Below are 23,162 nucleotides of genomic sequence, written 5' to 3' on the forward strand. Positions count from 1 at the left end.
TGGTGCAGTACTTGATCCACATGGACCCACTTGCTGTCCCTCTGGCTGTTCCTCACTCTGTCCCTGTATGTTTTCTTCCTCCTCACCCTCTTCTTCATCCTCCTCACCTTCTGGAATTTCCCTTTCTGTGTCAGAGCCCTCACTTTCATCACATGCCCTCTCTCCAACCTCCACCGACTCCTCTGGCTCTCCCTCTTCCTGCTCCTCAGCTCTCTCAATACCTTGATTTGTTTCTTTCACTTTTTTGTTCACTGGGGCAGAAAGGATGCTATGTCCCTTCCTCGTTTCATGATAACTATTAGAAGAAGAAAAAACGTAGGGGCATGCATTACATTTGGTTGCCTAACCATCCCTCCACAGCCTACTGTTGATCACTTTACTCAAATGTATTTATTATTGCAAGGCAACAGCCAAGACGGATGAAGTAACGTGGTTAACATCACAACATTGTGCAAACCTAGCAAGAATTCTGACATTTGGATATTCGCTTTTGCTTCGATGAGTTTGCTTAAATATGATTAAGTTTCTAATAATATCGAGACCAGACATTTACAAACTTGATTTCATTATCAGTGTGAGGAACAACAGTAACACGGTTAGTTGCAAGAACAAGTCACTTTAGCGATTAAATAGTTTTGTTTATGTTCCACTCTTGCAACAGGAGAAATCATAGCTCCTCTCTCCAAGAGTACGTAGTTTCTGTGCTCTCATTCATCGAGCACACCTGGCAGGCTAGTGTTTGGGTGCACCGGTTCTAATTTACCCGTGTAGAACGTTGCGTCGCATTAGTTCCGCTTTTGGTGCTCGCGTAAATCATAATACATTTGGTCAGCTCGGGGATGGCACAGGGTGGCCAGGGACATGTCTACAGAGGCACAGGCCTCCGTAGGCCCCCGTGTAGAGAATAACACATATTAAAGTATGAGTTGCCATTACGGTTTCTGAAGATTTCTTTTTACTGTTTTTCTTTTTAAAAGCCATCCAGCCAGCAGGGGGAGACAGAGTCTCACACACTAACACATACACACATTTGGCAGAAAGTCCTCAGTTTACATTCCTGCTCTTTTGGCAGCGTCAGAGTGTGTAAGTGCATGAAGAAAGAGTCAGAGTTACAGTACTTAGGTTTTTACACTGAACCGGAGACCGACAGAGAGGAAACTGCACGTTAAATAAACACAGGGGGGTGTTTGATTTCTGTGTTCTCTGCTCTGTCTCTGTAAATCAAACGCACCTCAAAAGGGCTGAAATGTTTGAAATGTTCTGTAGAATAATGTTCAGGTCAGTGGCGGTGTCTGGAAACACAGACAGGCTACGAATAGTTTTTCTCACTCCCTTTTTACATTTATTTTATAGCTCAACAATTACTGTAATCAACAATCTTTTTAATGTCTCCATGAGGAAGGATTGTTTTATGTTTTGTGGGGGAAATTAATGTGCAACCTATGATACAACTCCGGTTGGTTCTTAGCTAAGGTTATTGGATTTCATAACAAAAAGTGTAAAAAGAGAACATTTTAAATTATAAATAAGTATGTTCATTATATTATAATATACAACAACAAATAATATATGTTCTTCTTCTTCTTCTTCTTCTTCTTCTTCTTCTTCTTCTTCTTCTTCTTCTTCTTCTTCTTCTTCTTCTTCTTCTTCTTCTTCTTCTTAACAGTAGGTTTTATATATATTTAAACTGTGCAAATAACAATGTTGCTGAAAATGGCAATTGCTATGATTCAATGTATTAAATTCAAGAATATTATACATTCAAATATGAATTAAAGTGTTAATAAAAGCAGTAATAATATGTAAACGTTTTTAATTATTAGAATAATATTGTGCAGTTAAGTAGGCAGTAGGTATGAATAAATAAATAAATGATGGAGTGATAGCAAAGACTAAGATACTAAAAAAGGGCTGCTTACTTTGTAGTCACACTAAGTAATTAGAACTTAATGCGAAATTAACTTCCACTGTGTTACAAATTTTAGAATTTAGATGGTTATCAACGAATAAAACCAGACATTAATGAAACGGTTTTAATCATTATAATAAACTGTATTAGTGTTAATATATATTATATATATATATATATATATATTGTATATCTTTTTGTCTGCCCATTAAAGAGTCACTTTTGCACCCACTTGAGCAGCTGTAAAAGGCCAGACCAAATGAAATGACTAGTAAACAATTTACATTTATCTTAGACTAAAATGCTAATCCCTGTCAGCTCTAAGCAAATTAATGACATTAGCCAGAAGCTTAAGTGAAAACGGCTTTCAACAAGAATTTGCTGGCAAATGCATGTGTTTTTTCTTCACTGCTGGAATATAAAAAAAATGGAAGAAGAGCATCAGTTTTGTAGTGTTAACTATCATTAAAACCATTTTCATGAAATACTCTCCACAACTTTCACACCTTAAAGGAGAAACACTGCTGAGGATTTTCTGATGTTTCTATTCATAAGGGATTCAGGAGGGAGCTGAACTCACAGCTGAGCCTGTGGTCCTCCTCCGCTGAGAGGATGTTTATACATCACTGTGTGTGTGTGGTGTGTGTGTGTCATCCGGGGTTGAACAGAGTCATGCATTTTTTCCATTACCCTCATCAAATCAATGTTAAACTCTCCCCTTCTCCATCTACTGTCCCTTTACAACCCCAGGATCTGTATGTGCGTGTGTGTGTGTGTGTGTGTGTGTGTGTGTGTGTGTGTGTGTGTGTGTGTGTGTGTGTGTGTGTGTGTGTGTGTGTGTGTGTGTGTGTGTGTGTGTGTGTGTGCGTGTGTGTGTGTGTGTTTGTGTCACCAAAATGCACAATCAATAAGCAAATAGGATATTTGATCAGAAAAACTGGGACAAGTTGACCGCCTGATGTTGTTTTTACATACACTGCTGCTAAACCAGTTTGTTGTCATTTCACAGCGGCTTAGATTCACTCTTGAAGAAATTGCAAAAATGATTTGATGTCGTGACTTTTCTTGTAGCTCCCCAAACAGATTTACATGTGTGGTTTTGAGTGAAATATTGTCATAAGATAAAAACATGCTTGTCCCTATCAAAATGATGAGAAACTAGCAGTTAGAGCCCCGGTCAAGGTGTTTCGCAAAGGGGAAAATTCATGTGTAGGATATCGCCCACATGATACAGTCCAAAAGCTCCAACATGGTTGGGGTTCTTCGTTTGCCCATGCTAGACACTTTCCTTAAGTTTCATGAAAATGATGGCAGTAGTTTTTCAGTTATCCTGATTGAAAACCAACTAAACTGAACAAACCATCCCTTGGCAGAGGAAAAATAACTTTTAAATAAATCTATTTTTCTTTTTCTTATTTTCCATTTACTTGGGTTGTAAATACCTGCAAATCTAATGCTATTCCCATCAGCCTCATGTGTGTCTAACATGCTATTGCCATGTTCACAATTAAATAGTATACCGTGAACATGCTAAACATTTGACGATGCTAAAAATCACCATGTTAGCATTAACCTTAAAGTAGCATTGTCCCTAATTACAGCACTATATTTCAACTACATCAAATTTAACTTCCAGACTTAAACAGTCTTATATTAGTGCTTATAACAGAAAAGGGCTGTATGCAGCCTGAGAGGCCAAACTCAGGGCAGGAAAGTCCCGTTATAAAACACCATCCCATCCGTTAACCAAACAACCGACCTGGTTTCTGTCAACCCCACAGAGGTGTCAGCATGCAAACTTGACTTAAGGATGAACGCTCAAACTGCCTCTTCTTCAACTGTGGCTAACGGACCAGGCGGCACCACAGCAACAGTAAACATCCCTGCAGCTCCTGCAGAGAGGAGATTACAAATGAAAACTAAAATCACAAGAGAATGGAATCATTACACATGACAATGTGACAATGGTAATACATAACGAATAAGTCCAATTATATTAAATAAAGAAAGTGAATCATTTGCCTGAAACACATTCTTGCCTCTCGTCCGCGCAGAGCTTTTTGTTATATGGCATATAAGTAAACAAAATAGTTACCTAAAGATAAACTAACTCTTAGCATTCAAAGTAACACTAAGTGGTACTGTATGGAGTTGTAGCTAGTTGTTAGCTGGAGTTAGATATTAACATTAGCAGCTTAGATTTGAGCAGATAATTACTGAGGAGTTTATTCCTTACACATCTGCTTGTGTTTTTGGAACACGCAAAAAAAAAGACATGAGCCTCTAAAATATTTGTCCCACAGTATCTTTTTTACTACAGCCTCACTTCCACATGTGCAAATAACATCAAAAGAAAACCGTCCAAGTCCAAGCTGAATCTGATCGGCCTCTGAAGGTTTACTTTTAACTTAAGACCACATAAGAAATCTGTGAAATATCTGTGGCTATGAGAGAGTGCAGTCATCCTTCAACCAAAACGTTATGGCATTGATCCCAGCCCATGCAGTCTACATGTCCTAGTGGGCAAGATAATTAGCCCTGAGTTGCTCCAAATGGCATGGCCAACGGTGGATGAATGTTAGCTTCCCTGAGCAAGTGGCACTGCTCTGTATGAATGAGTTGTGAATGGGTGAATGACATGTAAGCGATTGAGGAGTCGTAAAGACTTAATAAAACACTATAGAAGTACAGTCCATTCACCACTTCAGTGGTTGTGTTTAGTTGGTTAACCAATCGAAGTCAATGGCAAACTTTAACCTGAGTGATCACTTGGAAATAATTTAAAAAACATGTCATGTCATGTTGGTGGTCAAACATGATTTTGAGAGAACTGTTCCTTTAAGACTTTATTTTGCACAGTGTTGAACTGAAAACAGTAGAAACCTCAGGAGGAAAGCACAGTGGAAACGAATGGACATCCTTAACACACACACACACACACACACACACACACACACACACACACACACACACACACACACACACACACACACACACACACACACACACACACACACACACACACACACACACACACACACACACACTCTCTCTCATACAATGCAACAGTGGTGATCCTTGAAAGTTTGTTTTTTTCAGATCATCTGGAGAAAAAGTTCCAAAAATGTGGAGACCAAAAGTTCAAACTGTATTTGTTCCAAGCGACTGTCTGTTGACTTTGATTTTCATCATCAACTTGCTGACCAAACGGGAAAATCAACGCCATCGTCCAAGATATCACAATCAGAGAACATAAGAGAGTCAAAGAATGTCCGACCTCTCTCTTCTAGTCTTCAGAGGACGGCCAGGTCATGGCAGCTCTTGGAGCGCACTTTGACCGCCATGCGCTGGTTGTTGCGTGCCGCCAGTCGGTCCAGGAAGCGGCGAGCCTTCTGGGTAATGCTCTCCTTGCGCTTGTAGATGGAGGTTTGGCGCTGAATGGCGTTGCTGCCGCCCCGACGGAGGCGGATCTGTCGGATCACGCCCTCGAACAGCTCGATCACATTGTGCTGCAGAGACGCTGACGTCTCGATGAACTTGCAGTCAAACACCACTGCACACGCTCGGCCTTCTGGGAAACAAAGCACAAATAGGAAGGGAGATGAATTATCAGAATACCATCAGTCAACCATTATGAATTTGTGTGGTATACTTTGCATTATAACAAGGCTAAGTTGAATACTCAATTCTTATTGATCAGTTTTGGACGATACACTGTGGTTTGCTTTTTCTCTTTGACTACTGAAACTGTTTCTCAACTATTCCTCTTTCCTTATTGGGGTTTATTTATTCAAAAATGGCCAGCACTTTGCCCATTATCCCTTACATATGAACCCCGTGACCTTTGACACCAACCTTCCACAGAGACTTCTCTGGACCGGACCAGGTCGCTCTTGTTGCCCACAAGGATGATGGGAATGTTTTCGGCCTGGCGGGTGCGTCGCAGAGTGATCCGTAGCTCAGAGGCGGCTTCGAAACTGCAGCGGTCGGTGACGGAGTAGACAATGACGTACGCACTCCCGACCTTCAGACTGGCATTTTGCAAGCAGTCTTCCTCCCCCTCCTGACAGGAAGAGAGACATGGGAAAGAAACATTTGGGAATATCATTGTGATTCTTAGAACAGTTGTTTTTACATTTATCACACAGCCTCCTTGCTTATTTAAATAAAAATAACACACACACACACACACACACACACACACACACACACACACACACACACACACACACACACACACACACACACACACACACACACACACACACACACACACACACACACACACACACACACAGTACCAGTTTGTCATTCTCCCAGGTATCCATGACGATAAGGGTTGTTTCCTCTGCATCTACTGTCAGTTTCCGCTCGTATGAGTCTTCTGTAACAAAAAACAAAAAATAAGACTTAGAATCTGTGTGTGGCTGAAATGTAGACAAAATTCTAACACTTGCTATGTGCTAACAACAGCATGTTAGTGTTGTTAGGTTAACATGCTAATGTTAGCATGTTAGTACATGTTTGAAAGTAGGATGTTTACAGCGTCCATCTTACATTTTGGTACGATAGAATGCTAACAGTTGACTATCAGCACTAAACACACACTGAGGCTTAATAATTAAAAGGTTTCAAGGATCCTTTATGCTAACTCTGCATTATTGTGCTCCATTTATATTCCTATAGATGTTTTCTTTTAATTGCATGTAAACAGTAGCATCAAAAACAAGGGTAAATTGTCCCTAACATTGAACCTCTGACGTCAGGGAAACGTTGACGTTTGAGTACCGAGCATCATTGATCTGAACACAGAGTCCGCCTCACACAAGCTGGCCGATTCTCGGTTTTGTGAGTACATCTGTGCAAATATATTATTCTGCTTTTCCATCTGCTACAGGGCCCAGAGTCGGAAAGACAGCGACAACATTATCCATAGAACAAGTCAATAATGCAAAATAATTATTTTGAAGCTTTTATTTTAAGCTTAAAAGTGTTGCTTTTAAACCTTAAATATATTTCAGGTGGGACGAAAATGGTGGACTGACTCCCCAACATCTTTGTCTTTAAAGCCACGGCACAAGCTTTGGCTATGACCGTAAAACAACATGGGGGACCAACAACAAATCAAACCTGCCTGTTGCATATAAAGAGACGAAGAAAAACCTGGTTACTACAACACCATTCACAACTTGTAAACAATAGCATCAAGGGCTGTACAATTAAAGCAGAAGCTAAATCATTGGGTTCAGTAAACCTGAAAACAGCAGACAGGCCCTTCCCCCTCACACCATGTCTGACTGTCACTTGATCAATCCATCAATCATGGCTTCAGGCCAATCGACACGTGACAGAGGATGGATCAATGATGTCAGGTCAGTGAAGGTTGGGATGTTACAACAAGTCAGAAACTGAGCTGCTGAGGAATGAGTCAAAGTATGAAAGCTACAACCAAATATGCACCAATTGTTAAATTCTGGGTGCATATCCATTTGGTGTTGTTTATTTAGTTTTTGTGGTTATTCACTCCCTTTTTTGCCAGGTAAACCAAAAATGTACATTGTTAAAAGATAACTGAACTGCTTTGAAGTCATGCAGCATTGCATTACATTTTAAAATATGATTAAGAGATCATTCATACAAATGAGAATGAGAAAAAAATCCTTTCATCTTTTGCTTTAGTTTTTTTATACAAATGCAATGTTGATCTGACTCAAAGACAGTGTAAAATGTTTTTTTTGTAAACAAACCACACTTGCATACACCACTCCTGTCCTATCACGAAATGGCATAATGGTGTCCAACCAGTGACTTCTTCTCCAGGTAGGCATGTCGTCTGCTGCCCATTGGCCCAAAGGCCCAATAGCCCTAAAAATGTCCCAATGGACCAAAAGTCCATTTGTCTAGCATTATTCCAAATCAGAGACCAATTGCAAAAAGAGCGCTCTGCAGCATAGAGAAGCACAAGTCTAATAACTGTGCATAATAATGGCAAAAACATGATTACCCTACCTGCCACGATGCCTTCCTATGAAATTCTTACCTAACCAACCCAACCAATGAAGGTAGCGAAAGTCCTCTTGATCTTCCTATCTAGCTCATGGCAAGAAACGTAGTTCCGCAAACCTTCTTTCAAATGATCCTATCAGGGTTGTCACCTGCAAAGTTATCCTGCAGCAAAGAACCAAACTTTTTTTTTAAGTTGTTGACCGGAAACCAAAGACTGCCAACAAAATCAGTGCTAAGTCTTGATAGAGGTTGATAATCTTATTGGTTAACTGACACATTTATGATCTACAATAGCCAACATCTACCAGACATTAGATTAACGGCTTAGCTCTAGTATAAACTATTTTAGTGGTTTTACGGTGGAATGTTAATGATGTACCTTAGGCTTTATATACAAGGGATCAAAAGCAGAACGAATCTCACAACCAAAGGTAACATCCCACCTCCAGTTTGTTCCTCCTTCTCGTTGATCCCGGCAAAGATTACTGCCAGGCTGGTCTTTCCGACACCTTGGTCGCCTAGCAAGACAACTCTGTAAACACAGTCTGAGTCACTCTGCGAGTCTTCGTCTGAGTCCGAGCTCCATTGGGCTCGATAGTGCAGGGACTTGTCTCCAGGGTGGTAGGACGCAGACTGTCCAAGGGGAAGGTGGCTGCGCTGGGGGCGGGGCTGTTCTGGTTCTTGGGGGTTGCTCCTGGGAAGTCGGGGGTCCTGACGGTCCTGAGTCCAGGACGGGTGCTTGTAGAAGTAGGCGGGGGGGATTGGCGAGCTGCCTCGCCGCCGCAGGGGCTCCTTCCCTCTCTGAGTGTTCAGGGTCATGTTTCTACGGTAAAGGCATCAGGATAGGATGGGCCTGAGGGAGGAGATGAGAGCATTCAGAACAGAAAGTCTGGTAACGTCTTTTTTTTAAAGTTCTTTTGAACAACCGTGTAACAGTGTTACTTTGGCATAATCCTAGTCCTTCTGAAGATGAAACTTGACACTATTTTTGTAGTTTTACAGTTATTTTCTAAGACAAAACAAAGATCTCTTTTTCCATCCAGTACAACTTTCTACAGTGATGGTGAATTGTGTGTCAGTCAGTACACTTTGTCAGGCCTGGTTACAGAGGCAGTCTAAATGTAATTATTAAGTGCTTTGCTGATGATCAAAATGTGACTTTACTGTAGAGAGAACTTCAAGAAAAACTATTTTTGCTAATTGCTCAATTCTCAATAGGACAGCCCAATATATATATATTTTTTTTTATCTGCATCGCGATGACAACTTGCTTGATTTCCACTTCACAAAAATGTAACTTGATTCTTGTTATAATGTCCTGATAAGGGTGTGTGGCCTTGGGTGATGTGTACACTACACCTTTACTTATACATTTTGTCTGGTTAATAAACAAATACTGGATTTCGCCTGGAAAAAAAGAAAACTATTTGTTTACTAGGTAGTGTATGAAGGGGTTTCTGACATGCTGTTGCTCCAGCTATGTTTAATTCTAAACGTAGCTTAGTTTTTATAACATAGTGAAAACAGGGCACCATATGAGACAGTTGTAAATGAAAGTTAAGATACTTTCTGATGGGACAAGTGATTCGTTATGAAAAGAAGTAATGGAAAATTCCAGAAAGATAAGCGAGATAATAGAAGAGTAACTGCAGACTTGTTTCTGATATTTACATTAGATGCACATTTCCTGTGACAGATTACACACCTTTACATTGATGATGACACTGATCATGCTTTGTAATATGTCTTCAAGTGTACCGTTTGATTTAAGCGCATTATTGCGTACATTACTTTCTTCTTCAATAAATAAAACAGTCAACTGTAGGTCTCTTATAGTCAGCATGAATAATAAAGTTTAAAAAAACGGATTAGACTAAACATGATTTGAATCCTGGTTACCAGAAACCCCATGGACCCTCTAGTATGCATAAGAGAGCAGAGACACACAAACAAACCTCCTACAATAAATAATTCAAGTGTTTAAAGGCGCCAAGTACACACAGTGATAGTTAGGGGGAATTATACCAGGTCACAACTTCGCTCTGTGGAAGTAGCATTTTTACGGTAACTTATCCTGCAAAGTTACGGTTCATCTGCAGTATTTACAATAACAACAATTTTTTTATTTATTTATCTACTTTTTTAGCACCAGACAGTCAGAAGGTCAGAGGTCTGAGCTCTTGTCATCCACAGTAAAATGTTGTGCATTTACATGACTACAAGTAGAAAAGAGTTATTGAAATAAATCAGATGTATTGTGAGAAGTGATATCAAACAGAAACCACAAGAAATTTAGGTTTCCACATATCCAGATTCCACTTTATATTTGAAATGAATTAAACATAACCATGTTTATCGTGTGAACTTCATCACATGATAAAATGTCCCAAAAAGTGCCTGTATGTACCATGTGACATTAAATTTGATTTATATTTTCGGCATTTAAAATATCTTACAACTAGTGCTGATGTAATGTAAATTTGCATTTGGAGATTTTACCTTTCCTGAGATACAATAAAACACGTGTGAAAACATTTCACTCATGTTTTCTTTAAATAAAAGACACCTGAGAAACTATTACAAAAAATGTTTTAATTGTATATAATATAGATAGAGACATCAGCAGCAAGTAACATGCAATAGTTGGATAGAGTAACTTACCGTACTCCCCATGAAGTCCTGTGTCCGTACAGCCTCGAGAAACAACAGAACTGAACTGTCTCTGTCTCTGTCCTGTAACAGTACCCTGGTGCCACAGTAACCCGCATGGAAAAAAAAAAGTTCCACAACAGCGTTAAAAATTCAGCAGTGGAATCACAGAGTTATCTACCCCCTCCCGTGTGTGTGTGTGTGTGTGTGTGTGTGTGTGTGTGTGTGTGTGTGTGTGTGTGTGTGTGTGTGTGTGTGTGTGTGTGTGTGTGTGTGTGTGTGTGTGTGTGTGTCAGAGCGACAGCAGAGGAGAAACAGATAACTGAGGGGGGAATTTGTGTGTGTGTGTGTGTGTGTGTGTGTGTGTGTGTGTGTGTGTGTGTGTGTGTGTGTGTGTGTATGTGTGTGTGTGTGTGTGTGTGTGTGTGTGTGTGTGTTGTTTTATCAGTTTCAGTGTGGAGGGTTGAGTTGCTTTAGGGGAAAATGTGGTCACTTCCTTTGACCCAAAAGACACAGTTATGCTTCATGAGACCTTTCAAACTGATTTACAAATGAAACGGTCATGATAACTTTTCATGAAGGTCTTTTGTTTTAATGTGACCAGCATAAAAAACAGAATAAAAACACGACAGGCTGAGTGAAAGCTTTAAATATTCAGGTGGAACATGGAAGTTACAGTAATAAGATTTAAAGTAAAGAGATATTTGATGATCTTTTTTAAGAAAGAGTATATTTTGCTCATGAAAAAAAGAAAGTTTACAAACTAGCTGGCAGAGAAACGGCTAGCTAACTAGCAGCCAATTAACTAACTAGCGGGATTACTATCCAACATATTAAACGTATGTATAGCCCCACCTCCTTTCCCACTTGCAGTTTAAACGTTCATGTCCTAGTTCATCCGGTTTAGCACTGGCAGCACTGTAAACAATGAATTTTATTTGGGACAATTTACTGCAATGATCTGATGGTTTTACAGTATCACATCTATCCCCTGTTAGTGACTGGCAGGAAGACTTACAACAATGGCCCAAAATCTTACACGATTTAATAACTCTAGTGTCCTGTGGTGTATATGGCTCCTTCTATGAGGAGTTACGAGAAGAACTGAAGCATATCAGCCGGCCGGACTGCACACTAAAGCTCACTAAAGCTTGTCCTTTCACACATCAGAACCATAACAGACCCCCTCCTGGACCCCCTGCAGTTTGCCTACAGAGCCAACAGGTCAGTAGACAATACTGTCAATATGGCCCTCCACTTTATCCTTTAACACCTGGACACAGCAGGAACCTACGCCAGGATCCTGTTTGTGGATTTTAGCTCTGTGTTCAATACCATCATCTCGGCTCTGCTGCAGGACAAACCCTCCCAGCTGCACCTGCCCGACTCCACCTGCAGGTGGATCACAGACTTCCTTTCCGACAGGAAGCAGCATGTGAGGCTGCGGAAACACATTTCACTCTCAGCACTGGTTCCTCTTCAAGGCTGCGTTCTTTCCCCTCTGCTCTTCTCCCTGTACACCAACAGCTGCACCTCCAGTCACCAGTACTTAAAGCTCCTGAAGTTTGCGGACGCCACTACCCTCATCGGACTCATCTCTGGTGGGGACATGTCTGCCTACAGGTGGGAGACCGACCATCTTGTGAATTGGTGCAGGGACAACAACCTGGAGCTCTACGCTCTAAAGACAGTGAGATGGTTGTGGACTTCCGGAAGTACGCACCACCATCCGCCCCGCATCTGTGTAACTCCCCAGTCACTGCTGTGGAGTCCTTTGGCTTCCTGGGCACCATCATCGCAGAGGACCTCAAGTGGGAGTGGATCATCAGCTCCCTCACCAAAAAAGTACAGCAGTTGATATTCTTCCTGCAGCAGCTGAAGAAATTCAACCTGCCAAACACGGTGAACTTTTACACCGCCATCATCTCCTCCTTCCTCATCTCCTCCATAACCATCTGATACGCTTCAGCTACAGCCAAAGATACGGGCAGGCTGCAGTGCATCATCCGCTCTGCAGAGAGGGTGATCTGCTACAAGCTGCCATCTCTCCAGGACCTGCACTCCTCCAGGACCCACCCCGAACACAAAGTATTTACCCTGCTCCCCTCTGGCAGGAGGCTGCGCTCCATCAGGACCAAAACCAGTCGCCACCTGAACAGTTTCTTCCCCTCTGCTACTGGCCTAATCAACAAGGCCCAGGGCTCCACTGTCACTTACCTTCAGCCTCCATATACATTAGCTCATAACATATTTTGACAGGCATTTGTTTCTATAAATTCAGCAGTAGAAGACACCGTGAAACACTTTTTACTCACTGTGAATACCTTATAGCAAACATCCCAAATCTAAAATCCATATGAAGCTGAGGGTTTAAATGTGAACAACTGCAGTTACTCTTTTTTCGACGAAGTAGAAAAAATCGGATTGTATTGGAACTTAACGTTTTACACAAGTTAAGCATAATATATTTACTGTTTTAAACACACATTAGAAGCTGTAGGCAACTTTTTATCTTGAAATATCAAAGGTGCATACCACTATCTACTACACACAAATGTCATTTTATTGATCATGCATATTCTGACCCCTGAACCGAATGTTTTCTTTTTCTGGAGCTTTGTCAAGTCTGATAAACTAAATCAGATTACATCAGAGCAGAAAGCCTCTGTTAAAAACCGGAAGTGCATTGTTTGAAAAATCATTGGTCCAGGAGGGTCCAATGATTACGACCATTGTATGTTTTAGGAGCCATACTAGTGACAAAAAATATCTTTAAGTATATCTCAGTATCTGCTGCTAAGATTGCTGCAGATTGAGACCATTGTACTTCATAATCCATCCCCTCATACACTCTCTAAATCATGATACAACATAATGACTAAGTATCTCTGAATTTTGATTCATAAAGCCATGAGATACTATGACTATATAAATGTTAATATTTTGCGGAATGTCACTCTTAATTTTCCATACTTTTGTCTTCCCCTTTTTTTCTGGCAAGAGCTACATGGAAAATTTGATTACAGAGAAACACAGATCACTTCCTCTGTGTCAGCATGAGCCTCTCTTACTGAAACTCAACACATCACAGATGTTTAGGTTTTATCCACCCCCTCAGTTTAAAAGTTTAAATGTTAAGAGGAAGAGTTTCCTGCCAGCACCTCATCCAATCCATTCAGCCAAATATAGAGTTTACTTTAGCCAATCACTGATCATCAAGCCCAACCAGCCGTTTCCAGCTTTACCTGCAGCTCCATCACTCCCCCTGCAGGCCACTGATAATACTGACATGTTTCTGATGCACACTTGTTGTAAACGTTTTAATTTCTCTGGATGTAGAGTTTAGTTGTTGGCTGGTTATACTGCCATTTGAAAAAGACCGCCCACAAAGCCGTGTCTCCTCTAAACTGACCACCCACAAAGCCCTTCTCTATGCAGTTTAAACGTGTAATGTTTGTGAAACATTTAATATCCAGTGTTCTATAAACATGCTGGGTTTGACTGGACAGTTAAATCTTTTGAATTGTCATTAAAGTTATAGTTAACCGCTATCATGCTATAATGAATTCCTATTTCCCATGGTTACTTTATTTCTCTCTACAATTGTGACTCATCATGATGATCCTCACTTCAGGAAGTGCCCTGGGATGCATCTAACCACTGGAGGTCTAGGTCCTCAGTCTGATCCTCACTGCATGGGGGAGGAGGGGGAGGAGGAGGAGGAAGAGGAGAAGTAGGAGGAGAAGGAGGAGGAGGTGCTGTAATGAAAGACATCAATGCAAAATTAATTATATTGTTTTATAATATATAATATTTTTGTGACAGAAATTAGGGCAATTTTAACAAAAAGATTAAAAACCATTCAAATCAAATGAAGAAACAACTACATTCATTACCTATTATAATACTTTACTGTATATATTATTTCTGAAGGGTATTTTTGAGTTATATGAATATAAAAGCCACTTTTCTTTCATACAGACTTTTGACATAAAACATGTAAATAACTGTGCAATAAATATCTGGCTGCTATACTCAGAATGGTTTCTGAGGTCTGTTTTGTGTAGTTTGTAAATTGTGCGATTCTTGTATATATATATATATATATATATATATATATATATTTTGTATCTTGGGTGTAATATTAAACTGTCTTTGGCTCTTTCTGCTGTAAAAATGGGATGATTAAAGGTATTCTGATTCTGATTCAGACTTTTGAAAGTACTTCTCACCTGCAGAAGGAATTGCCACAGTGACCCATTTCCACAGTTTGTCATGAAGAGTTTTCCCTGTGCAGGAGAGAAACAAATCAATATCAAGCTTCAGTCAAGGTTACATAACACCGAATAATTCAGATTAGTACAGTTTATCAGAGTTCACTCTCAGTATCATCTGTAATTCATCTCAGTGCCAGCAGTGGCTGCTTCTGACTGAACAACATTAAATCAATGAGGAAATGACTCATTAAAAATATAAAGTTAAGGCAAGTGTGGGAGAGAAACTCCCTCAGGAAGGAACTTTGGGAATTAAGCCTTTGCAAACCATGTACATGCACAAAACCCAATAAGACACACTACAGGAATCACAAAACCCAAAAAGCGTAATAGGGCCTCTTTAACATAAAAATAATAAGCAAATAAAGGTATGTTTTAATTTATTGGTCCATAATGTTACCCAATATAGTTCTGCAACTATTAGCTGCAGAACTGGGCTTGTATTTTTAAAAGACAAGTTGACTGTTTTTCCTGCAATTTTATAGTCTTTTGTGATGTATGGTTATATTTACAGTCTACTTAAGAGAAGGTTTTTTCAAACAATACCTCTGCTGGAAAGAGGAGCTGAGGTAGAAACCTCTGTATCTGATCCGGAATCTGATTCAAGTTGTGCTTCAATATCCTCTCCAGTTCCTGCTGCTAGTTCTCCTCTAAGTTCCTCTCCTGCCTCTGGTCCTGGTTCTACCTGGAGGAAGACTCGGTCCAGCAGGCGGTCCAGCAGCTGGCGAGCGTGGTCTGGTTCGGTTCTGATGGTCAGAACACGAGTGGGTCGCCCTGCTGAGACCCTTAGCTCAGTGAGGTTTCTGGGGAACCGGAACCACAACACACATTCAGAGCTGCAGAGCTGAGAGACACTCTAGTGTTGTTTTAGGGCCCTTTGGTACTCAAAGTTACTTTGTTCTGGTCCAAAGGAATAGAAAAGATGTTAACGTGTTGCATTTCCCCTCTGCTGGGTTAAGGGTAAGATTGTTTCATACAGCAGGTGATTTATTTATGGTCTTACTACCAGCAAGCATTGGTTTCGCAACATTATGCCATTATTTCAAAAAGCCTATTTCATCTACCTATAGGCCGAAAAACATCCCATTGGACCAGATCTGAAAAGACAAATTCTTACCCTCAAAAATCTCAATCTTCGTACTGATTAAAATAATGCTTATCATTTTTTCACATAAGGAAGTTGATTTATCAAACAACATCTTTTCAGATGTTTCTTTTCCAATGTATGTCTGTGGGGGAAATGATTTTAACCATTGTGTTGTCTTCCAGTCAACTGTAACTTTTGTCCTCCTGAATTTAATATTTTTAAATCCTATAGAATAACTCATAATCCAAATCTGTGTTATACCTTTTAAGCCAACCTATTTACCCTGAATTTTGGGTTAAAAAAGGAAGCAATTTAAAGTTGTCAAGATCAGAAGAACGTATCCTGATGGATAATCACAGACTGGTATTTGTTAACGCTTTGTTAGGATTCTGTTTTGTAAACATTTTTGATACCAATTTAACTTGGCCATAGATTCAAATACAACTCCCAGAATTCAATGCATTTAGTAATCATTCATTTTTCAAAAAAACATAGTATGGAACCATAACTACAACATAAAAATTTCCCAAATTGGGATCAATAAAGTAATTCTATTCTATTCTATTCGATGTTATTTTTTAGGACATTTCATGAAATAACCCCCTAAATGTGTCATCAAAACATTTAGAAACGGGTCTATCCGACCCAAGGACAACAGGAAGGTTAAGACCCCATGACCTGAAGTTGTTATGTCTCGTCAAATCTGTTAGTTATGTTTATTTATTATGTCTGTCATTTCATGTTTAATCTACTATTTATGTCATACCAAGTGAGGTGTTCATGTATTCACGTCATGTCATGTCTAGTCAAGCCCCTGTGTTTCATGTTGTGTCTCGTTTTCCATTTCCTGTTTTATTTTGTACTTACCTTGTTTCTCATTGCAGGCCCTGTTACTTTCTGTCTTTGTGTGTTTTCCCGCCATTGTCAGCGTCTGCCCCGCCCCTGATTGTTGTCACCTGTTGCCCTCGTGTTTCTGCCTCCCCTCCCCAGCTGTGGCTTGTGTCGTGATTAGTGTCTTTGTATTTAGTCCTGCTTTCCCTTGTGTTCTCTGTCAGTTCGTTGTCGTCTTTCATGTATCAAGTCAAGCCTTTTTCATGTCTTGGATTTCCCTATCGTCTTCATGTGTTCAAGTCAAGTGTTTTTCATTCCCTGGATTTATCGTCTTCATGTGTTCAAGTCAAGTGTTTTTCATGTCCTGGATTTTTCCTAACTTCGTATTTTTGCAAAACAGCTTTTGGAATAAAGCTCGCCTTTCGTTTGTACCCATACCCACCTCCCTTTGTTGCTGCACTTGGGTCCTATTTCCCCAAACCCTGGCAGAAGTTGTCACTTCACGGTTAGGCCACCACAAACATTGGCTTCAAAGCATCCCAATATGTAAGGGGATCTGGCCTCAGGAGGCCCTAATTTGCACAGTAACCTTGTATTTGTGTCAGGTTGAGGTCCGATGACCACAAACAAAGTATAGCAAGGTTGTTCATGATCTCACCGAGCTCAATTCTTCTGAAGGGTCTAAGTGAGGTTGTTTTGGTCCACATGCCCAAGTTAAATTTTTGTGTTCACATTTCATAAAAAAGTGAGAAAACACACCTGATTGAATTAAACTAAACAGACTGCTATAAAATCTACAGTCAGCCAAATGTTATTAATCCCATTGTTGATGCAGCATTTTAAAGCAGATTTGAGCAGTCTCTACACAGGGGCTGTTCTTACCTGCTTCTGCTGTGTCTGAGGATCCAGCAAAGAATCAGAAGAACCAGAAGAACCAGCTGCAGAACCACCACTGACACGAAAAAGAGTTCAGAGGTCATCGACACATTGATATCTGAAAAACATAGACAGATTTCGACACTACACACCTGTTTAGGGAGACAAAAGTAAATTAACACTCAAGTTAAAAGTTTATTCTTCTTTTAGAAGAAGCTGTTGAGAAACATAACTCTGTTAAAAGTCAATTTATTGGCTATAATCTTTCTCAAAAGAGGAAATACTCTTCTTCAAACATGTATTGATATGTGGGTTTATCAAACCTGCCTCTCCTCTTGTTCGAAATCAGCTTGTTGACGCTGAGAAAATCAAAAGAAAACATTCTGTTTTTCTTTGAATTTCCCCAACCAATCAGAGTAAGGTATAAACTGCTCAAAACTGATCATCATTTAGATAGTCTTTTACTCCACAACCCCGAAAACATTGCAGCAACTTTTTCTGTCTCATCATAATTTTTCATAAAACTGCCAGTAAATTCAAATTCTGTTAGTATTTGACATGACATAAATAAACCAAATATCCCTCCCAATGATCAATAAAGTTCCTGAATATGAACTGACCAACTGATGAATCATTGGAACATGGGAACTTGGGTACAAATGTGAACAAAAACATACATTTGAAGGATTTCAAAATGTTTCCTTTGTGTATTTCTATGTCTCACTAATAGTCTTGTATCCCTGAAAGTCTTTGTATTTGTTGACAGAAATTGGGGGTCATTTCCATTCACTTCAATACAGTCAGAGTGTAATTGCTGCAGCCTCTAGTGGATATCAGCGGAACTGCAACATCCACTCCCTGGCGCTGATTGGTTGATTAATAAACGCAGGAAACAGGAAGTAGGAGGTTTGTCAGCACATTTTATTCAGATTAACATGGATCAAGAAGTCTGTTTTTACAAAATAAAATGTACAAAAGGAAATTCTTTAGAAAAATCTTTGTGTTTTTATATTAGAGCACCATCAGACACATTGGTCATTGTTATATTAATCTATAGGATTAACATACAATATCATACATGAATACTTACACACAAACGTACCCCGAAAGATAGCTATTATTGAGTTCTATCTTGATATAAATAAGGTTATTATTACACCAAAAGTAAAAAATAACAAGTTGGTAAAATAGGAAAAAGCTCAATTACTTTTGTTTATATACCAATCAGATATATACACAGTGTGTGTGTGTGTGTGTGTGTGTGTGTGTGTGTGTGTGTGTGTGTGTGTGTGTGTGTGTGTGTGTGTGTGTGTGTGTGTGTGTGTGTGTGTGTGTGTGTGTTCAAACAGCATTGTTGTTGTTGTTGATCTCCATTCTGCTGACCAGCTCAGTCACCAGCTGCTGAACAGTCTGAGAGCGCAGCCGGCCCACCTCCAGCACGCCCTCATGGTTCACACTCTCAGAGTCCTCGTAACTCTTCACAACCTGACAAACAATCCATCCATCAATAAATCAATGAATCAAGGTCAAGGGTTAGGGTTAGTGTAGAGTCAATCTTTATCTTATGAATGTATCTAATATATGTTTTTGGATGTGAATTGATTTTCTTTTCTTTTTTTTTCTTATGTTGTGCACCATCATGAGCGGAACAAATAAAAATGAAATGAAATGAAATATACCAATTATTAAAGTAATTGCACTAAAACGTATATATAATTGTTTCTATATAATTTGTTCTTGTGTTTTTTTCTAATGCTGGTTTATTTCTATTGAGATGTTTCTATTTTTAGAATTGTTTATTTCTACTCTTTTGATTTCTAATTATGTGCAATGCCTTGTTTTATGTTACTGCAACGTAAACATTTCCCAGTGTGGGATCAATAAAGTACCTCTTCTCTTCTCTTAATTTGCATAATAAATGATTTTGTGTTAGGCATAGTTTCTAATACAACCAACATTTAATATTAAATTCTGGGTTTACATTTTTTTTGCTAAAACCAACCAACCAACCTACCAACCTACCAACCTACCTACCTACCTACCTACCTACCTACCTACCTACCTACCTACCTACCTACCTACCTACCTACCTACCTACCTACCTACCTACCTACCTACCTACCTACCTACCTACCTACCTACCTACCAACCAACCAACCAACCAACCTACCTACCTACCTACCTACCTACCTACCTACCTACCTACCTACCTACCTACCTACCAACCTACCAACCTACCTACCTACCTACCTACCTACCTACCTACCTACCTACCTACCTACCTACCTACCTACCTACCTACCTACCTACCAACCTACCAACCTACCAACCTACCTACCTACCAACCTACCAACCTACCTACCTACCTACCTACCTACCTACCTACCTACCTACCTACCTACCTACCTACCTACCTACCTACCTACCTACCTACCTACCTACCTACCTACCTACCTACCTACCTACCTACCTACCTACCTACCTACCTACCTACCTACCTACCTACCTACCTACCTACCTACCTACCTACTTACCTACCATCCCCCCAACACACATAATCCATTGATCAAATAAACAAACTTAGTCAGTAAATAAACAAATATGTAAACCTAAGTCATCTTAGTAACCACGTTCATTGGTCATATTGTGTTCTGCAGCTTTGATATGTTATCAGTCACAATCCATGAATACTTTGACATATTGATGACGTGTTTTTACCTTGTTGGTGATCAGAGAGAGGCCGAACACCCTCAGACCGCAGTGAGTCGCCACGATGACCTCAGGAGCTGTACTCATACCTGAACACACAAAAACGACACCAGTTTAAGAAATTCTCATACAAAACCAATTGAATACCTAAGCCGGTTATAACAGTGTATTGTATATCTAATGCAGTTTGTTCATCAGTAATCTTTACTAGAACTTTATTTAGGAGTAGTTATCTATAGATACCTGTTATTAAAACCTTTTTTTTTTAATGGTTGTCATTATTATTGTTGTTTGGGTCCAGTTGGGGTGGGTGGGAGGGTGGGAGGGGGGTGTTTTTTGTGTTTAAAAAAGACAAAAAGAAGGAAAAAATCTTATGTAACCTTGCTGATACGTCATTGTCACAAAAAAAAGTAATCTTTACTAGGTATCAAATTAGGCGATTCAGTCATATTTGTTCACATATTTTCTGCTGGAATAAAAAACAAAACAAAAACACAAAACCAGTATCAAAGAAGTATTCCATGTGAGCTCACCCTGAAAGTAAAATCCCACTAGATAAAGAGGATTGTTGTGTCTCGGTAGCTTGATTTCCCCTCCTTGGTTGTCCCTCCCCTTGACCTGATTAACTGCCCCGCCCTTATTGTTTACACCTGTGTTCACCGTGTATATGTAAGCTGTGTTTGTCTCTGTGCCCGGTGCCAGATCGTTTGGGGTTTTCGCCGCGCTAGTGTGCGTTGTGTTTAGACTTTTGTGACTATGGGATATTACCTCTAGTAAAAAACCTTTTTTTGGAAACTCTTTGTGTGTCGAGTCGTGCATTTGGGTTTTATCGTTGTATTGTGCCCCAGACGTAACAAGGATTATGCTCTAAAGATTTTGTGTTCTGAGATTTCTTAGATTAATTACGACCCTCTGGATTACTAACTGGGCATGGTAAGCAACTTCTCCTGAGCCCATTAAGCTTCAGTTTCACTGTGTCACAGTTTTTGCATTTTGTTTCACTGTAGTAAAATATCAACATCAAATGTTTTTTTTTTTTTTTTACTATTTTATTACCAGACGTGTTGTCCCTGCCAGTAATGTAACAAATTGCATTTTCTCAAGAACTGAACATGTCCTGAGTATTTGTTAACATTACAATTTTGGATTGCTAACGTGAGGATTGGCTGCTTTTTTTCTTCTTATTTTGAATTTATCTTCAATATTTGGATTTTCTTAAATGTTCTGCATTGAGCACTTTTGTTTCAAGACCCATGCAAAGCCTGACTTTTTCTGTATTTTTTGTTTGGCACTAGTCCTGACTTCCGTAAAGGATGCGAGTACCTTCTCCACCCCTCCTGTAAAGTACAACGTTAAAGATATAGAATATTTTTAACTAATTTTAGTAGTAAACCTGAGTTTAATGCCAACACCAATATAAATCTTGGAGTTATAAATTCAGAGAGGACTTCCTGCTCCTCAGAGGATGAACCCGAATGACTTGATTTCCCTGAAAGGCTTTGAGAAAAGATGAATTATCGGGGTTTGAGTGTTAATGACATCTTACCGACAGCATCCACCCCCAGTTGGTGCAGCAGCCGGGCCTCAGCGATGGATTCAAAGTTGGGCCCCCCCACCATGGCATACACACCCTCCTGCATGAGGTCAAACACGCCCAGCTGCTTCCCGATCTCCATCGCTGAGCTGCGCAGACCTTTGTCATAGCAACCAGACATCGCTGGAAAGCGGGGTCCGAACCTGAAAACAACAAAACGATAAACAACTGAAATGAAACCCTCAACAACAAAGCAGCAACATGTTGCTACTAAGACAGCTAAGTTAACACAAGCAACATGACAATATGAAACAATAAAAGGGCCGGATTGACAATAGTTCATTTTTTATAAAGCCCATTTAAGGTCACATTGAAAATAAAAATAAGATATATTAATCTGTGCCCATAGGTCTTCATACTTTTTAAATAATAAAATGTTAAGTTTACTTGGAATAATGCGGTCGCTTTAAACTGGATATACAGTGAACAAGTATTTGATACACTGCTGATTTTGCAGGTTTTCCCACTTACAAAACATGCAGAGGTCTGTATTTTTTATCATAGGTACACTTCAACTGTGAGAGACTGAATGTAAAACAAAAATCCAGAAAATCACATTGTATGATTTTTAAATAATTAATTTGCATTTTATTGCATGACATAAGTATTTGATCACCTACCAACCAGTAAGAATTCCGGCTCTCACAGACCTGTTAGTGTTTCTTTAAGAAGCCCTCCTGTTCTCCACTCATTACTTGTATTAACTGCACCTGTTTGAACTTGTTACCTGTATAAAAGAGACCTGTCCACACACTCAATCAAACAGACTCCAACCTCTCCACAATGGCCAAGACCAGAGAGCTGTGTAAGGCCATCAGGGATAAAATTGTAGACCTGCACAAGGCTGGGATGGGCTAAAGGACAATAGGCAAGCAGCTTGGTGAGAAGGCAACAACTGTTGGCACAATTATTAGAAAATGGAAGAAGTTCAAGATGACGGTCACTCTCCCTCGGTCTGGGGCTCCATGCAAGATCTCACCTCGTGGGGCATCAATGATCATGAGGAAGGTGAGGGATCAGCCCAGAACTACACGGCAGGACCTGGTCAATGACCTGAAGAGAGCTTGGACCACAGTCTCAAAGAAAACCATTAGTAACACACTACGTCGTCATGGATTAAAAATCATGCAGCGCACGCAAGGTCCCCCTGCTCAAGCCAGCGCATGTCCTGGCCCGTCTGAAGTTTGCCAATGACCATCTGGATGATCCAGAGGAGGAATGGGAGAA

The 23,162-nt window shown here is 39.9% G+C and overlaps 3 protein-coding genes across 4 annotated transcripts in view; all 3 read right to left on the minus strand.

Annotated features, from left to right (window-relative positions):
- Positions 1 to 4,552: 4,552 nt before the first annotated feature.
- Positions 4,553 to 10,685, minus strand: rem1 (RAS (RAD and GEM)-like GTP-binding 1). Of its 2 annotated transcripts, none has more exons than XM_063911538.1 (5): positions 10,577 to 10,685; positions 8,359 to 8,768; positions 6,211 to 6,290; positions 5,765 to 5,972; positions 4,553 to 5,480 (listed from the first exon to the last, which is right to left on the minus strand). In XM_063911538.1, the coding sequence occupies exons 2-5, from the start codon at positions 8,732 to 8,734 to the stop codon at positions 5,203 to 5,205; spliced, it is 942 nt and encodes a 313-aa protein (XP_063767608.1). In that variant the 5' UTR covers positions 8,735 to 8,768; positions 10,577 to 10,685; the 3' UTR covers positions 4,553 to 5,202. The 2 variants fall into 2 exon arrangements, with proteins under 2 accessions (XP_063767608.1, XP_063767607.1); XM_063911537.1 differs by having other exon boundaries at positions 4,555 to 5,480; positions 6,211 to 6,293.
- Positions 10,686 to 14,194: 3,509 nt separating this feature from the next.
- On the minus strand, positions 14,195 to 17,747 carry LOC134883373 (zinc finger translocation-associated protein-like). The gene is made up of 4 exons (XM_063911704.1): positions 17,639 to 17,747; positions 15,385 to 15,641; positions 14,797 to 14,853; positions 14,195 to 14,322 (listed from the first exon to the last, which is right to left on the minus strand). The coding sequence occupies exons 1-4, from the start codon at positions 17,734 to 17,736 to the stop codon at positions 14,195 to 14,197; spliced, it is 540 nt and encodes a 179-aa protein (XP_063767774.1). The 5' UTR covers positions 17,737 to 17,747.
- Positions 17,748 to 18,901: 1,154 nt separating this feature from the next.
- pnp4a (purine nucleoside phosphorylase 4a) overlaps positions 18,902 to 23,162 on the minus strand; it is a 9,067-nt gene continuing 4,806 nt past the window's right edge. Inside the window, exons 5-7 of the mRNA XM_063911500.1 lie at positions 21,888 to 22,078; positions 20,351 to 20,430; positions 18,902 to 19,117 (exon numbers count right to left, since the gene is read on the minus strand). Coding sequence (XP_063767570.1) covers positions 18,974 to 19,117; positions 20,351 to 20,430; positions 21,888 to 22,078 — 415 coding nt within the window. The 3' untranslated portion in view covers positions 18,902 to 18,973. The remainder of the gene's footprint in view (positions 19,118 to 20,350; positions 20,431 to 21,887; positions 22,079 to 23,162) is intronic.

Source organism: Eleginops maclovinus, chromosome 20 (genome assembly GCF_036324505.1).
Source record: "Eleginops maclovinus isolate JMC-PN-2008 ecotype Puerto Natales chromosome 20, JC_Emac_rtc_rv5, whole genome shotgun sequence".
In the NCBI taxonomy this organism is placed as follows: domain Eukaryota; kingdom Metazoa; phylum Chordata; class Actinopteri; order Perciformes; family Eleginopidae; genus Eleginops; species Eleginops maclovinus.

Excerpts from the sequence above, each read along its gene's own strand:
- rem1 (XM_063911537.1), bottom strand. The coding sequence starts at position 8,734 with ATGACCCTGAACACTCAGAGAGGGAAGGAGCCCCTGCGGCGGCGAGGC. Across the intron at positions 5,973-6,210 it reads CCTGGGAGAATGACAAACTG|GAGGGGGAGGAAGACTGCTT; the intron begins GTACTGTGTGTG and ends TCTTCCTGTCAG. Across the intron at positions 5,481-5,764 it reads CAGAGAAGTCTCTGTGGAAG|AAGGCCGAGCGTGTGCAGTG; the intron begins GTTGGTGTCAAA and ends TTTGTTTCCCAG.
- LOC134883373 (XM_063911704.1), bottom strand. The coding sequence starts at position 17,736 with ATGACCTCTGAACTCTTTTTCGTGTCAGTGGTGGTTCTGCAGCTGGTT. Across the intron at positions 15,642-17,638 it reads CTCAGACACAGCAGAAGCAG|AAACCTCACTGAGCTAAGGG; the intron begins GTAAGAACAGCC and ends CCGGTTCCCCAG. Across the intron at positions 14,323-14,796 it reads TGTGGCAATTCCTTCTGCAG|CACCTCCTCCTCCTTCTCCT; the intron begins GTGAGAAGTACT and ends CTTTCATTACAG.